Raw genomic sequence first — 14,685 nt, 5'->3', positions numbered from 1 at the left:
TAAGAAACGAAATTTGGCACGATAGCTCTTGTATGGACATTGATACTATTAAAATTTGGTGGTAAAGATTGAGAGGGTGGGGAGATAGAGGGTATTACGTGTTATATCTCGAGGAGAGTTAAACTTAATGATGACTTTACTTGTTAGCATTTACAATTTTTTAAAATATAAAACTCATCTCTACTCTCAAAATTAAGCCCTTTTCCATTTTTGTATAATTAATAATATAAAAATAATTTTATAACAAAATCTCATAACATATGGCGCTACATAGAACTTGGTTTATTATGATTAATAATATGAAAGTTATTTTTTAAATAAAATTTCATAACGGCTGGGAAAGTTACTCAACTCGTTGCTACAATTTCTCTATAGGAAAATCCTTATTCAAAAATTCTCGACAGTGGAAGCAGCTAGAATTACGGCACTACAGGCAAAGCGACACGTGGACTATTTGCCGAAGGAGATGTTTCCCTGGAGGTCTTTCGATGAGAAACTGGCTTCTATTTAGATGTTATTAATATGGAGAAAATCCGGAAAACTTTACGTGATCAAACGTTGGCGAGGCGCGAACTCGCGACCCGCTACCAGTGTTAAGTGGTCTTATACACTCAGCCACTGGTGGGTCCAATAGACAAGATACAAACTCGAAGCCTTTCTTGTAAATCTTTAATGAGTTAGGTTCTCGCTTCGCCAACGTGTTGGCAACGAGGAGTTTTCAGATTTTTTTCATGTTGGTAACATCTAAATAGGGGCCAATTTCCCATAGAAAGATCTCCAGGGAGACATCGTCCACGTGTCGTTTCGCCGTAAACAAACAAACTAAACGTAACTACGGGTAGGATAGAGCAAGCCTCTTTTCAATTTTTATTTTTGAACACATGAAATGCCTAGAATGTTTCTTTATTCATAAAACGCTGCCTTAAATAATTTTATTTTTTAGTAAAAATAACATTAATTTTATGGGAATAGGAAGCTCTACAGGGCTCTAAGTTTTCTCCAGGTTCTGTACGAATTTCATTCATGGGGAAAATCATCAGTTAAACTTGCTATAATTTTGGCCTTGAAAGTAAACTTGGCACACTCTCACGTGGCGGAAAATTACCGTATACAACGCTTCAACACGTATACAAATATTCAACAATTTAAAACTTAACATTTGTATTGTCAGTGCCGTAACTAAGAAGGTGCACAGGCACAGGACCGGGAAGGGACGTGGAAATGAACTGACAAAAATTTTTTCAAGTATACTGTAGTAATATTTGCGTTTATAAATAGACTTCTATTTTTCTCGTATACATAAAAACGATTTTTAAACAATTGTTTTATTCTCTTCAAAAATTAGGGAGCCCTGAAATAAAACGTTGAACAGAGCTATGAAGAAAATCCATAACATAGTGTTCTGTGATAAATAATATATATATATATATATATATATATATATATATATATATTGTTATTGTATCAGATTATGTTTAAAAAATTGTAGAGAAATTAAACAATTGTAATATCTAAGTATTAGCATCATCCAATAATTATAAGTATTGAGAATAATGGTTTCTTTGTTAAGAGGAGCAAATACAGGGACTTAAAATTTCATTAAAAGAATTACAAAAAAAAAAAAAAAAAAAAAAAAGGCGATGGGATCAAAAAGAGGCAGAATTTGCTGACGTTATACTTAAACAGCCCCTTTCCAGTGTTATCAAATCGCACCTTTAGAAGATTGAATATAAAAATTATGCTAATGGTTAAAAACTTTTATAAACAAACAAAAGGTGTTGTTTGTAAGCAATTAGTGATAATGCCATTTGATTAACCCCATAATCCGACGTTCAATAGGGAAGTCCAACTCAATAGGGATTTACTGTTATCGCATTCAGAAATCTTTAGTATTGGTTTAACAAGAATAGAATTTTCTGAATATAATACGACAGAGTAATATTGATTTCGCCACAAACTTATTTTTGGAACAGATTAAACAAGCACGATATAATAAACATAAAGTACAAATTGCGGGGATTAAATCGATATTAGTGTATTTTGCTTCGTTTAATTATCCAAAGATGGCGCTGCATATTTATGAAAAAGATGAGTAACGGCCTGGTTTAACGTTTAGGAACTTAAATAAAAATGGAAACTTCACACTTTTTAAAATTAAATTACATTTTATGTCATTAGTTTCCAAGTAAAATCACTTGTTTATGGTACGTATTTTGCAATAGAAGTCTCTTGTTACACGAAACATCACTTCAAGATCAACAAACTCTTGCTGAACTGTTGTTTGTTTACTGGACCTTAATGGCCGTGACTCTGGAGAGTACCAGTTTAGTTTGTTTACGCTGAAAGTTTTGAAGCTTGCTAGTATTATCGCTGAATTTTCATGTAAAAAATAAAAAAATAAAAATAAATAAGCCACTCGCTTCATGAAACATTTTAATTCTCAATTGAATGTATTATACATAAAAAGAAACTTGCAATACTTAAACATGTCTAAGTATCCGTATTCTTTTTATTGCTTGTTTTTCTTCATAATTCAAAAAGAAAAATCTACATTTCATAAACTATTTTATGAAATTTTATACCAATTTTTTCCCCTCCATTCAGTAAAAATATAACTGAATGGCATAACTGATATTGCTGAAAATTTTATATTATCAGCCGCCATAACGGCTGTTTAAAACTTGTTTATATATATATTTCTTTTTTCTTAAAATTTCAGTCAAATCTGTAAACTAAACTCGTTCTGCATTAAATTTCCTATAAGTCTTCGAGAGAAAATTTGAAAAATCTATTCTTTTTTTTTAACTTTCATCTTGTGAATATTCACAGATGAATATTCCCTATTGAAACGGATTAAGAAAGTCTATAAAATTTATCTGAGAAGTAATAAATTCCATTGATTTTTTAATTTTTCTTGTGTTTAGTGTGTGTGTGTATATATATATTTAAATATTTTAAAAATAATTTATTGTAGCAATATGCAATTTTCTGTGATAATTTAATGACTATGTTTCTTCCTCCTTGAAAACTCTTCGGAATTTTCGGAGGAAAACATTTGATATGTGTACTTGATATATTCTTTTTTTACCGTGTCGTTTAACAATAGTAATTATAGAAGTGTGCAAAAATTCAATAAATATTTGTATGTAAAGTGCATAGATATAATAGTGTACAAGAGGTGAGTACAAGAAAGTGTTGTACAAAATACCTAACAAACTCCACTTTTGTGCTTACTTACAAATAGCCAGTGTCGATATGAATTGTGTGTTACACAAAAAAAGGAAAAAAAAGTGTTAACTTATGTAATTATCTACGTCAGGCTTAAAATATTTATGTATAACAGTTCTTTGGGCTATATCAGTTTGTTCTTCTTTGTGTGGATACACAATAGCGTTTAATATAGTTCAGATATATTCTTTTTGCTCTATGGAGCAAGGCAAAAAGTTAGGTGTTTTTTTAGGAAGTTTTTAGATAAATGTTTGATTTTTTTTCGTTACCAGAATTTTGAACACTGGTATAGGCCACAGTTTTCTTTGGGAAGTTAGAAAACCCAGGAAAAATTCCTGTAAAATAGAAAAATTAGCAAAAATCAATCAAATATTTGTATTTAATTAAATACTTCCTTGCTTTACGCGGGTTTTAATAATATTATGAGGGCTTTTTTGGAATAAATACGAAAGAAATACAATGAAAAAGTTTGCATGATCAACTTTCAGAAAACGAAGATTGATTAGAAAGTAAAGAAAATTGATAAGAAGACTACTTTTATGAGTGTACTTACAGTACATTTTAAATTAGTTTTTAGTGCCCCACACAGACGGTATCGAATAATGGAGTATTAATTATCAATTTTAATTCACTGTCATCACTATCAAACATAGTGAAGTGATTAGATTACAGACCAGTCGTAAATGTGGATCCATGATGATACAGCGGGTCTACATGAATAGGGGACTACTTGAATAACTAAAATTAAGGCCGTTTCGCTTACTGATGTACAACAATGAGGGCATGCATTCTTTAATCTTAAGACACTATAAAGGAAATGATGGTCGATTCGATTAGCATAAGGGGTCCATGAAGAGGGCAGTTTTTCCAGTATTTGCAATATCATTCACAAGTTTGTAACTGCCCAGTATCAAAAGAAGAAAAGAACACGAGAAAAATATTCGTGTGATAATTGTTGATCACCATTAATGTCGATTTTTCGCCGTTTTATTTATATCACTTTCATGAAGTGGTGCGTTATCCTATAGGAAAAAAGGGTAATTGCCCGGGTTTCCACCAGCAGGGGGCCTCAAACCAATCTTTTACAAGAAAGTATTACCTCCAAAGAGTTTCCCCCAAAAATATCTTAAGTCAACACTCTACATGGGGCCCCCTAATTCAAATTCGCATGGGCCTCACGAAGTTATAATGCGCCACTGTTTTCATCTTCGAGTTTTTAACGTAAAATACCAAACCTTGAGGTTTTCTTTAAAATCGCATAAATTTAAAAATTTTCAAACTATTTCAATTGTTTCCAACATTTATTTTTGACATCTTCGTTGTGTTTTATAAAAAATTTAATTGAATTTTTCTTTATTCTAGACATTAAAATGGGGAAAACAAAACTGAATCGTAAACAAAACTGTCCAAACTTAAATAATTGGGAAATTTTATTTAAATTATAAAACACTTAAATCAAGCATTTTATAGCTGTTAATTACAATAATTGCTATAATTACCACACTCAACGTACGGTATGAAAACGTGTCAACTCTCTCTTCTCTTTCTCAGACTACTGTCTAGAAATTAGGACTAGTATTATCGTGTAGACTATCGATATCACAGAACTACACGTGACCTTAACTCATTCCATTACGAATAAATTGGATAAATTTAGATCTGAGAAACGTGTTTCTTACTTATTCGTCCATTTTTCTGTATCGTAGAGTTCAAAGAACAGTAAATGATGTGTAGTTCCTATTATATTTCACTACAGTATTTTGAGATTATTTCAAAATACTGTAAATTTCATAAATACTACAATTATTATATATATTTAGCTACGGCATATCAAAAATGAAAATTAATAAATTGTTGCTCTCATCTGAAAGCCTAGTCTAGTTATGTGTGAATATCACGTGGCACCAACTCGTTCCGTGACACCATTCACTACTGTTACACACGTGACTAGAGATAGGTCTATAATATTTTCAAATTGCAGCCTAATAAAGGAGAAACAACAATAGACCTACGCCACTTGTATGTAATTTATATAATATTACTTAATTAAAAGTAAGAGCAGCACACAGGAAATGAATTTCGTTCCAGAAATATTTAGACTTTGACTTATATTGGATTTATTTTTGAAAGATAAAGCGTGTCTTTTCAATTAATGTTTAATTAGAATTCTTTTTTTAAATATATTACTCAGCAGCTTTCAATATCAATTAAGTAAAAAAAGACGGATTTTTGAAATTTTTTCCCCTATGTTAAGCTTAAATTAAATTACGATTATTGATTTACTGTATAAAGGATCTTAATAGAAATTATTAATGTGTTCTGTCAGCTATTTGACAAATGCTTCAATATTTTCGGTTGTAACTGCTAAAGGATGCTTTTTTTAATGTCCTTTCTTAATTATCAGACAATGAAATCTTTTCTATTCTTTTGATTAATATAATTAATCAAAGAAAATATCAAAGGAACGAATGAAAAAAAAAAACAAAATAAGATTTGAATTAAAATAAAAATTTGTCAAATTTCAATGTGGATTTTAAAGTCACTAAAATAACTGTGAGAATGTAAGTGAGTAAGTGAGAGTGTGAGTGAGTTTGTATGGGTGAGAATCCCAACAATATTTTTTACAGTGTCGTAGAATATCGTTGAATGGTATAGAACATTTTACCAAACAAACATACTTAATAAGTTAAGAGGAGTGGGCTTTAGGGGTGCTTAGGGAGTGAGGACCTCATAGTATTTTTACTAAGGTGTAGAATATTCATGTCAAATTTGATGCACTTACGTTGAACGGTGTAGAATCCTTTACCTAACAAACATACAAATTTGACTTTTATATACTCGTATATATAGAGTAACAATACAAACTCGATAGGTCTGTAGGGAATATGATGCTTTAAAAATGAATTACGATAAGTTAATGCATCCAATAGTTATTATAAACGTATATCACGTTAAATAAAGCTCTTGTTACATGCTTTAGTTACGTCGTAAAATATCAGGAATGTAAGTAAATTTAATACGGTAACGAACTTTCCGCAATCGTTAATTCGATTTATGTAAAATTTTTCGAATTAAATATCAAGTTCTACAGAAAGACTGCAAGCTTCCTTAATGGGTCTTTTAAGCAGCTGTTGAAAACCAGACGTCGACCTGTCCTTATTGAGTCGTTCACCTGTTTATATATAATTCATTCAACCAGAAATTGATACCAAATAATCAAATTAATTAATTCATAATCTATAAATAGTCCGGAAGAAACGGTGACGTTTCCTTATTTAATAATTCATTTTGAAAAATGATTGCTAACATTCTAAAGTATTTTTATTACCGAAATTAAAATATCGTACTGTGTTGCAACACGAATATCTACCATTAATCCTGCTGCTGTGTCAGAATATAATTGTTATTTTATGTGTTCTTTTTTAATATTGTGACAGATATTTTGTAAAAGAAAACGAAATTTATCACCGAAATTCTAAATGTAAATAAATTTCAAACTGAAAAATCAGTGTAACATTCATTGTGCATAAAACAATGGCTTGTATTTTCAAATGACTAAGTTAAAATAGCTAATATTCATTATATACATATATATATATATCAATACAGGACTTTCATTTGTATCCTCTAGATATAGAGAAATAATAAGAAATAGGCTTGCAAAGGTAGTTCATATATAGTTAATCATGAAGCCTCCTGCCCCTAAGATTTCCATATCTGGTCTCATCTTTCTATAACTTTATTCTCGAGATTAAGGAAAGGCAGAAAGGTAGCCGAATAGACGGACGACATTACTACTTGCTCACAGATATTCTAGTTTATGGGACTACCCATTGCATTGATAATTCGCATAATCTCGTGCTAGCTTTCCGGACCTCATTCCCTCAAATTACAGGGACTCTGGGGGACACTTTCGGCCTTTGCTGTAGGAGAAATATTGCAATATTGTATGTAAATATCACTTTTGTTAAAGGAAAAGTATGATGTCAAGGGGAAGACACTACTGATTTGAGGTGGAGAGCATATATTTTAAATTAAAAATATAATTAAAAATTGAAGCCCAGCGTTATGACGATGTTAAGTTTTAAACTTACATTTTTCTAAATTTATACAGAATGAAAAAATTAAGTTTGTGTGCATAAAAATATTATAAATTTTATTGTAAAAAAATAATTTACTGATTTAGTCATATCTTAAAAATTGTTCTGTTGAACTTTTGTATTCAAATTTATTATTGTTATGATTTAACAGAGATGAAAGTCATGCGAACTTTTACATTTCCCCTACTTAAAATTTCTTTTCAGATATAAAGCAAGAAAGGATATATTCATTGAATTTTATACATTTTTAAAAACTATCTTACAAAAATACCAGACTGTTTATATATATATAAAGTTCTATTTAAAATTAATAATAATAAATAAGTGTATATGATATTAAAGTACAGTAGTTTAATTTATAAAGTATTGTAAAATCCTTCAACTAACTTACCATTTTGCTACCTTTTGTTCATGGTCAATCTTAAACAATCTTGCTGGAAGATTTCTAGAAAAATCTGAACTTCATCTAACGAATATTCCTCGATCATGTCGTGTATGTTCCTTCCTAGTGCATCCTCTTTTTCCAAACTTGCTCCCCATCTGAGTAATGTGCGACAACAATCGACGTAACTGCTGCGTTGAAAGAATTCATTATTTTAATAGATATATATATATTTCTGAAAATAAATCGATAACACTTACTTCATTGTAGCTAAATGAAGAGGCGTGAAGCCGTCTGCTGTTAACGTATCCACATCCACACCCATTCTTAACAATACCTAGGAATATTTGACACGTTAAAGTTAAATTTAATTTCATATATATGTAAAACAGCTGTGCAAGCAATAGACTATAAAACATATTTTATTTAATAATCTTTCTTAAGTTTTTCATTTATCTATACGTCTTGCTCCTCATCAGTTACCACTAAAGTGACGTACAAGATCACTAAAGAAGTACAAAATAGAAAGCGGTGGCCTGGAACGTCCAGATTGTTATAAAAGTTTATATTATTGGACTGCAATTTTCAAATTTCAAACATATAAGATACATTTTCACTGTCGTCCGTCAGTCTGTTCTTCGTTAATCAGGAGAACAAATTAGATAGATGAAAATCAAGACCATATAAGGAAGGCTTATAAGCCGGAGATCCCGATTAAGAGCAGACATGCAGAGGGGGGTTTATAGGTCTAAAATTTTAAAAATTGTACTAATAGCTCAATAACAAATGATCGTTCTCGGTCACTGCTTCCGTTTTATGAGTGTCCTTAAGGGTTTGTATTTCAGAGCTTTTACATCACTTTACAGTGTCAACTGATGAGAAGCAAAACGTGCTAGAAACGCTCTCTGGCAAGTTACGAGAATATTGAATAAAGGATTTTGTTAAGTCAAGTGTTTTCTGAGTACATTACAAATACTGCTATTACTTAAAGGTATAATTGACTCACTTCTATGCAATCATGGTGACCATTCATCGCAGCTATGTGGATAGCATTGTACCCACTTGGATCCAAAGCTGCTAAATGTGCACCCTCCAATGCTAGAAACTATACAAAATACGTTTTAATCGTCAAATTAACATAAAATTAAACAAATTCTGTATCAAATTTACCTTTACAACATCTGAATGACCATTGGCGGAGGCTAGATGAATTGGAGTCCACCCTCTTTCGTCTACGGTCCTATAAATATAAATTCAAAATGTACAATTACGGTAAAAAAATAATAAGTTTTATTATTTTTACTTACTCCATACGTTTAGAATCTCTTTTTAATAAAAGTTTCACGACATGTAAATCTCCGTTTCGAGCAGCCTCGTGAATGTTGAGCGTGGCAACAAATTCCTCTTCCGACAATCTTCTGCATCCTCCTGTATCCGAACCTTCTTCGAGATCATCAGGAATTGGCTTTAAAAATTTTTAAATACAGCGTATTATGTTCAGGAATAACTAATATCCTTGTACGGAGACTACACCCACCTTTCCTGTATGCATAATGTCTCCAATCATGTTTATAGTCATGGGTGGCTTCAGATACACAGGAGACGAAGGTTCGAGTCTTTTAGGCTCGTTTTCTGGCACGACATTATGTTCTTCCTGTTGTTCTTCTGTTTCTTCGTTAATTACCACTACTTCGGGGGACAGAGCTCTTTCGTCAACGGCTAATTCTTGAAGACACTGAGGGCATTCTTCTTCAGTTTCACCATTACTGCTGTCTTCGCATGGACAAGATGAACTTTCATCAGATGGTGAAGACGATTCTGAGTCATTCGAACTACTTTCTATTGTGGATGAACCTTCTTCGGAACACTTTATATTTTCTAATTCGTATTCTTCAGGAGGAGACGGGGGTCTTCTTGGTCGACTATTCTCGTTAGTGTTCAAAGTGTTCTGTTGCTTAACAGATGATTGCCCTTCGCATATATTGCCGTTTACACTTTCCAGTGCTTCATTTGTGTATAAAACTTTTTGATTCTCTTGCTTTTGTAGCTTGTTACGGTTTTTCTTCTTCGCTAGTAACGGTTGTTTAGGATTCTCCCATGTTTCTTCGTCGTCGGTTACGAAATCCGAATCGGATTCAATGTCTGCCGAGAAACAACTTCCTCCGTCACCACTAGAATCTACACTTTCTACTAAAGATGTTTCACTAAATGCTGTGTCTGTTGAAAGACGTGGACGATTGACAGCTAGAGAGTGGCTCCTTCGACATCTAGGTTTTGGACTTGCGACTTCAATCCCTGATATCTCTGGATGAATCACTGTAGCAATTAAAGCACTATAAAATATGCAAATTAGGGGAAATTATAAGCGTGTTTAACATCTCTTACCTTTCGGTATAGCTTGGCGATTTGGGCTATTTTCTTCTTTCCACCCTTTGCTACTATTAACCTGACTCCTTGTATCTCGCTGATTTAAATACCATAGACCTGTTTAAGTAGTCTATATAATTTTTCATATATTCTTTCTTCATATATTTATAAATGTATATTTTATATATCTTTTACAAAAAAAAGCTTCGCCTGTTTTTTTGAAAGAGTAAAAAATTTAAATGAGCACGAGCAAAAATTATTGTGACATCGTCGCAATTCCGTGTTGCAAGTTTTAATAATATGCTTTATTAATTTAATTTAAAATATATGCTCTCGGTTTCAAATTAGTAGTGTCTTACCCCTGTACATTATACTCTACCTGATAACAACAGAGTCATGCTGTCATCTACCTACCACTCTAACTAACAACTACCATTATCCAAAATTTTAGACCCGTAAATTTCTATGGTCTGTCGTCTGTCTGTCCTTCCTTAATATGAAGAACAAAATGAGATAGATAAAAATCGGGACAAGATATGGAAGGCCTAACTACAGAGTACCACGAATAACTGTGTTAAATCTTCCGATTTAAACCAGAAGTTACGTTATTTCAATTCAAAAATTTCTCCTGAACAACACGACTCTATTGTTAAGCAGGAAAAGTATGATGCACAGGGGCAAAACACTTCTAAAATCGAGAGCATTGTGACGACGTCACAATAAATAACAGCTCGTTTTATATAAATAAAACACCAAAAATACTTTTTTCTATGTAAAGTACAGTACGTTTGAAAATTACCTGTAACACCTTTACCGATATCGAAGACATCAAGTTCTGTTTGGCATGAAGTATCCCTTACTCTTGTTCTTCCCGTTGTTGTGCTCTGCACCACAAACGAAATCAATACAGTTTTGATAAATTGAAAACGAAACCTATATGTCACACAATCACTTACGTGTCTTCGAATCAATGGTGCCCTGACTGGTGTCTCGCGCTGTGGCACAGTATTAGTTCTCATAAGATGGGAGGGTGATTGACGTTCCGGTGTCGGGCATACTTTCGGTTGCACTCTTAAAAATTGAATTATATATGAGTAATTTTTCTTGTCTACTTACGTATAACGCAATTGTATTTACTTTGAGCGATTCCAGAATCCGGTATCTCTAGTATATGACGTATATTCTGGAGATGCCCCTTCTCTTCCTAGGCTCTTCAAAACGAAAATTATTATTAAATCTTTTTATGGAGCAGCAGAAGCGTTCTTTATGCAGAATTTAGAATATAATAAAGAATATGCATTTAAGATTTAATTGTTATAAAATTAATTACTTGGAACATTTTTCTTTTCTGTTTCTTTTCTGTTATTTCCGTGAAACTAGAAGTTCTCTGTAATATTTAAAAGTGAAATTCTCATTGTTTTTAAAAATTGTCATTACTCATTTCCATTTATATTTCTATTTCAAAATTATTATTATTCTTTTTTTAGTTTTGTTTCTTGTCCAATCTAAAATTAATTAAAACTTACCTGTAATCTTCTCCCACCCGAAGCCATCAGACACCCCTTAAAAGAAAGTTGTCGAGTTAAAATTTATATTAAAAATATTATAATTAAGATAGAAAAGAAAATAGATTTTTGCATTTTTTATACATTAGACAAGCGAAGCTCCGTTGCCATAGCAGTAAATAGTTTCTTTCTTTTGACAGGATCATTTCATATAAACCGTAAAGTTTTCTACGTTGACAGATCTAGAAGTAAATAAATAAAATCGAATAGAACGTTTTAATATATCAACATATACGAGAATAATACTAAATTCTTCTATAAAGGGCAGCCCATAAATTACGTAAGGCAATTTTGGGTGAGTGGGTATGCGGGTAATCGTCACATACGCGGGTAACGATGCGTTACAACGGGGTTAGGCTGTTTGCAAAAACGTTACGTAATACTAGAGTAAGAGAACAATTCGTTTTTGTTCGTGAAGTGCTGTTTATGTTACTGCTTTCTACATTATACACGTAACTAATAAAGTAATGTAACGTTTTTACCCCCCTTGCTATGTATTATTCCGTAGTACAGTAGAGGGTTAAAGAGGATATACGTTACGTCATTTTGGAGGGTGGGTGCGTGCGATAGTGTTACGTATAGTTGAAGATTATAAAAATAGCGTTACGTGATTTATGGACGATTCCTAAGCATAAATCGACACTAGAATATCTCTTGTAAATAACAATTAAATAATTATTAATTTTAAAAACGGGTATAATATATTAAAATAAAATTTCACATTTAATTAGTTAACTAGAGATTTTTATATCATTTATTATAATTTAATACGAAGAAAAATAATTAGAATATCAATTAAGTATTATAATAAAGTAAGTATGAAAATTGTAGAGAACGTACAAAGAAATATAAGAGTGAAAATAAAGATATAAGACAAGCCACATATTGCTCAAAACAAAAAATATCTGAAGGGAAGAAAATGATAAAGTGCTAAAAGAAATGATTAGAATATCATTTTACATCCTCTCGAGGAATAGAATAATAATAAAAAATACGAGAGAAAAAAAAATTATTTTACAGTAAAAATATTGAAGATTTATGATTGATATCCCTTTAAATAAATCGTGTTCGGAAAGCGGAAACATTTCAAATAAAGCAAAAAGTATTACATTGAAAATAATATATTTTATATACGAATTGTAAAAATCTCCTAACTTTCCAGTAATTTAATGCCAAAAAATATATAAAATAATGGGAAAATGTTGACGCTGAAAAGTAGAAAATTGTATACAAAATTTTAAAAAAATAATGGAAATTTCAACTCAGCAGAAATCTGTATAAATGAGTGGAAGTGTTCTGCAACCAGGACGTCCAGCAATAAAAATAAAAAATGATGATTTTTGCATATTGTACAGGTATGTAAATCGCATTAGAATAGAAAGTTTTTCGTATCTAAAAATACACATGTAATAACAATAAATAAATTATTCAAACAAAGCATTTATCCGAACGTGAAGGAAATTATTTGTAAAAATTTCGTTTTTAATCATTCAGTAAGAAAAAAAAATATTATTATTATTATGATTCATGAATATTATGAATAATTATCATTACCTTTATGGTTTGTAAATGAATATAACGTTAAAGACGAATATATTTTAATGGCTTTTTTTCTAATTCAGTAGACTAATATAGGATTAGATATTAAAGGGAATTTAAGTAATTTTTAGCTCCTTTTTAAGATAAATAAAATGATCTCAATTTAAATTAATTATAGAATATATTAAAGCACTTGCTCGTTAATTTTTGTATGTAAAAAAAAGAATATTAATTAAGGAAGAGTTGAATAGTTTCGTTACCTTTTAAGTTATGTCTATTGCATTCAGAATAGAAGCCATCGGTATTAATGTGAAATTTTTTAATTGTAATTATTATTATTTTTAACAACAATAATGAGCGTAAGTATAATTATATAAAATAAATTTTAAGATTAAATTAAGGAAAAACTAATTTATGGTTAACGGATTATGTTTTATGTTCATTCAATATGATAGAAAGGTGGTTTCCTGATCACTTCTGTGAAGAAATTCCGAATAAATTACTAAGGATCTTGTCTTTTTGAAACGTTCTACCAGAAATAATTAAATTTTCTCAATAACTTAAATAATTAAACTATGATAAAAGTATTTAAATCTATCACATTCACACAAATCATTCGAAAAGTATAAAGATTTTACCAAACTGTTACCATATTTTCTGGAATACAATACTCACCCCATCTTTCAAAGGCACTTTTGAAAAAAATAGTACATTTATTATCTAATTTATTGAAAAATAAAGTACTGTAACAAAGAATATTCAAGTACAAACAACAACAACATTGCAACAACTATATATTCCGTAAGTAAAAATACATTATGATCCAACGACATAAGTATGTCACAGCACGTTTAATTTCTTCGCATTTCTTTACTCGATCCCAAGAATTGATTGTTTAAATAATTGGGCTGCAATTTTCAAATTGCACGCGTAAAATTCCCACTGGCGTGTCTGTTTGTCTGTCCTTCCTTAATCTCGAGAACGGAGTTAGATGACCGGCATGACTCCGTTGTTATCAGAAAAGTATGATGTACAGGGGCAAGCAACTACTAATTTGAGGTGGAGAGCATATATTTTAGATGAAATAAATTTAAAATATGATTAAATTCTGTCGATTTTTTTCTATCGTTAATCAAAAGCGTTACAATAAACTGTACTCAGAAATTATAATAAGTTTTCCAAGTATTTAAACTCGTAGGCTTTGTCATTGATGTGAAATCGTGATGTGGTGTTCGTGATAAGTATTCTTATTTCTTGCAAACATTCAGATTTTGCATAAGCGAATTGCGTGTATCGCGTGAAGTTTATCAAAATACGAAACACTCAGAAGAGACACACCCAATCTGGGTGGAACGTTGATCTCTCTTCAACGTTTTCTATCCACGTTAACGTCTATAATACTGTCAAATTAAACTATGTTTAATTTTGTTTCTTAATCTTGTTTGTAGGTATTTCATCAGCAAAATTTATAACCGTTAATATTACTTTAATTAATTTTAATATG

At 30.9% G+C, this 14,685-nt stretch overlaps 1 protein-coding gene across 1 annotated transcript in view; it reads right to left on the bottom strand.

Annotated features, from left to right (window-relative positions):
- Positions 1–3,076: 3,076 nt before the first annotated feature.
- Positions 3,077–14,685, bottom strand: part of LOC136975243 (uncharacterized) — a 38,194-nt gene continuing 26,585 nt past the window's right edge. The window contains exons 2-15 of the mRNA XM_067270273.1: positions 11,727–11,824; positions 11,604–11,639; positions 11,408–11,464; positions 11,215–11,288; positions 11,034–11,148; positions 10,877–10,961; positions 10,096–10,194; positions 9,248–10,026; positions 9,018–9,175; positions 8,881–8,950; positions 8,717–8,815; positions 7,971–8,047; positions 7,720–7,901; positions 3,077–3,563 (exon numbers count right to left, since the gene is read on the bottom strand). Coding sequence (XP_067126374.1) covers positions 7,727–7,901; positions 7,971–8,047; positions 8,717–8,815; positions 8,881–8,950; positions 9,018–9,175; positions 9,248–10,026; positions 10,096–10,194; positions 10,877–10,961; positions 11,034–11,148; positions 11,215–11,288; positions 11,408–11,464; positions 11,604–11,639; positions 11,727–11,753 — 1,851 coding nt within the window. The 5' untranslated portion in view covers positions 11,754–11,824 and the 3' untranslated portion in view covers positions 3,077–3,563; positions 7,720–7,726. The remainder of the gene's footprint in view (positions 3,564–7,719; positions 7,902–7,970; positions 8,048–8,716; positions 8,816–8,880; positions 8,951–9,017; positions 9,176–9,247; positions 10,027–10,095; positions 10,195–10,876; positions 10,962–11,033; positions 11,149–11,214; positions 11,289–11,407; positions 11,465–11,603; positions 11,640–11,726; positions 11,825–14,685) is intronic.

This window comes from Centruroides vittatus, unplaced genomic scaffold (assembly GCF_030686945.1).
Source record: "Centruroides vittatus isolate TY-2023 unplaced genomic scaffold, ASM3068694v2 contig_367, whole genome shotgun sequence".
Lineage (NCBI taxonomy): Eukaryota > Metazoa > Arthropoda > Arachnida > Scorpiones > Buthidae > Centruroides > Centruroides vittatus.
This window is presented reverse-complemented; position numbering and strand designations above follow the sequence as displayed.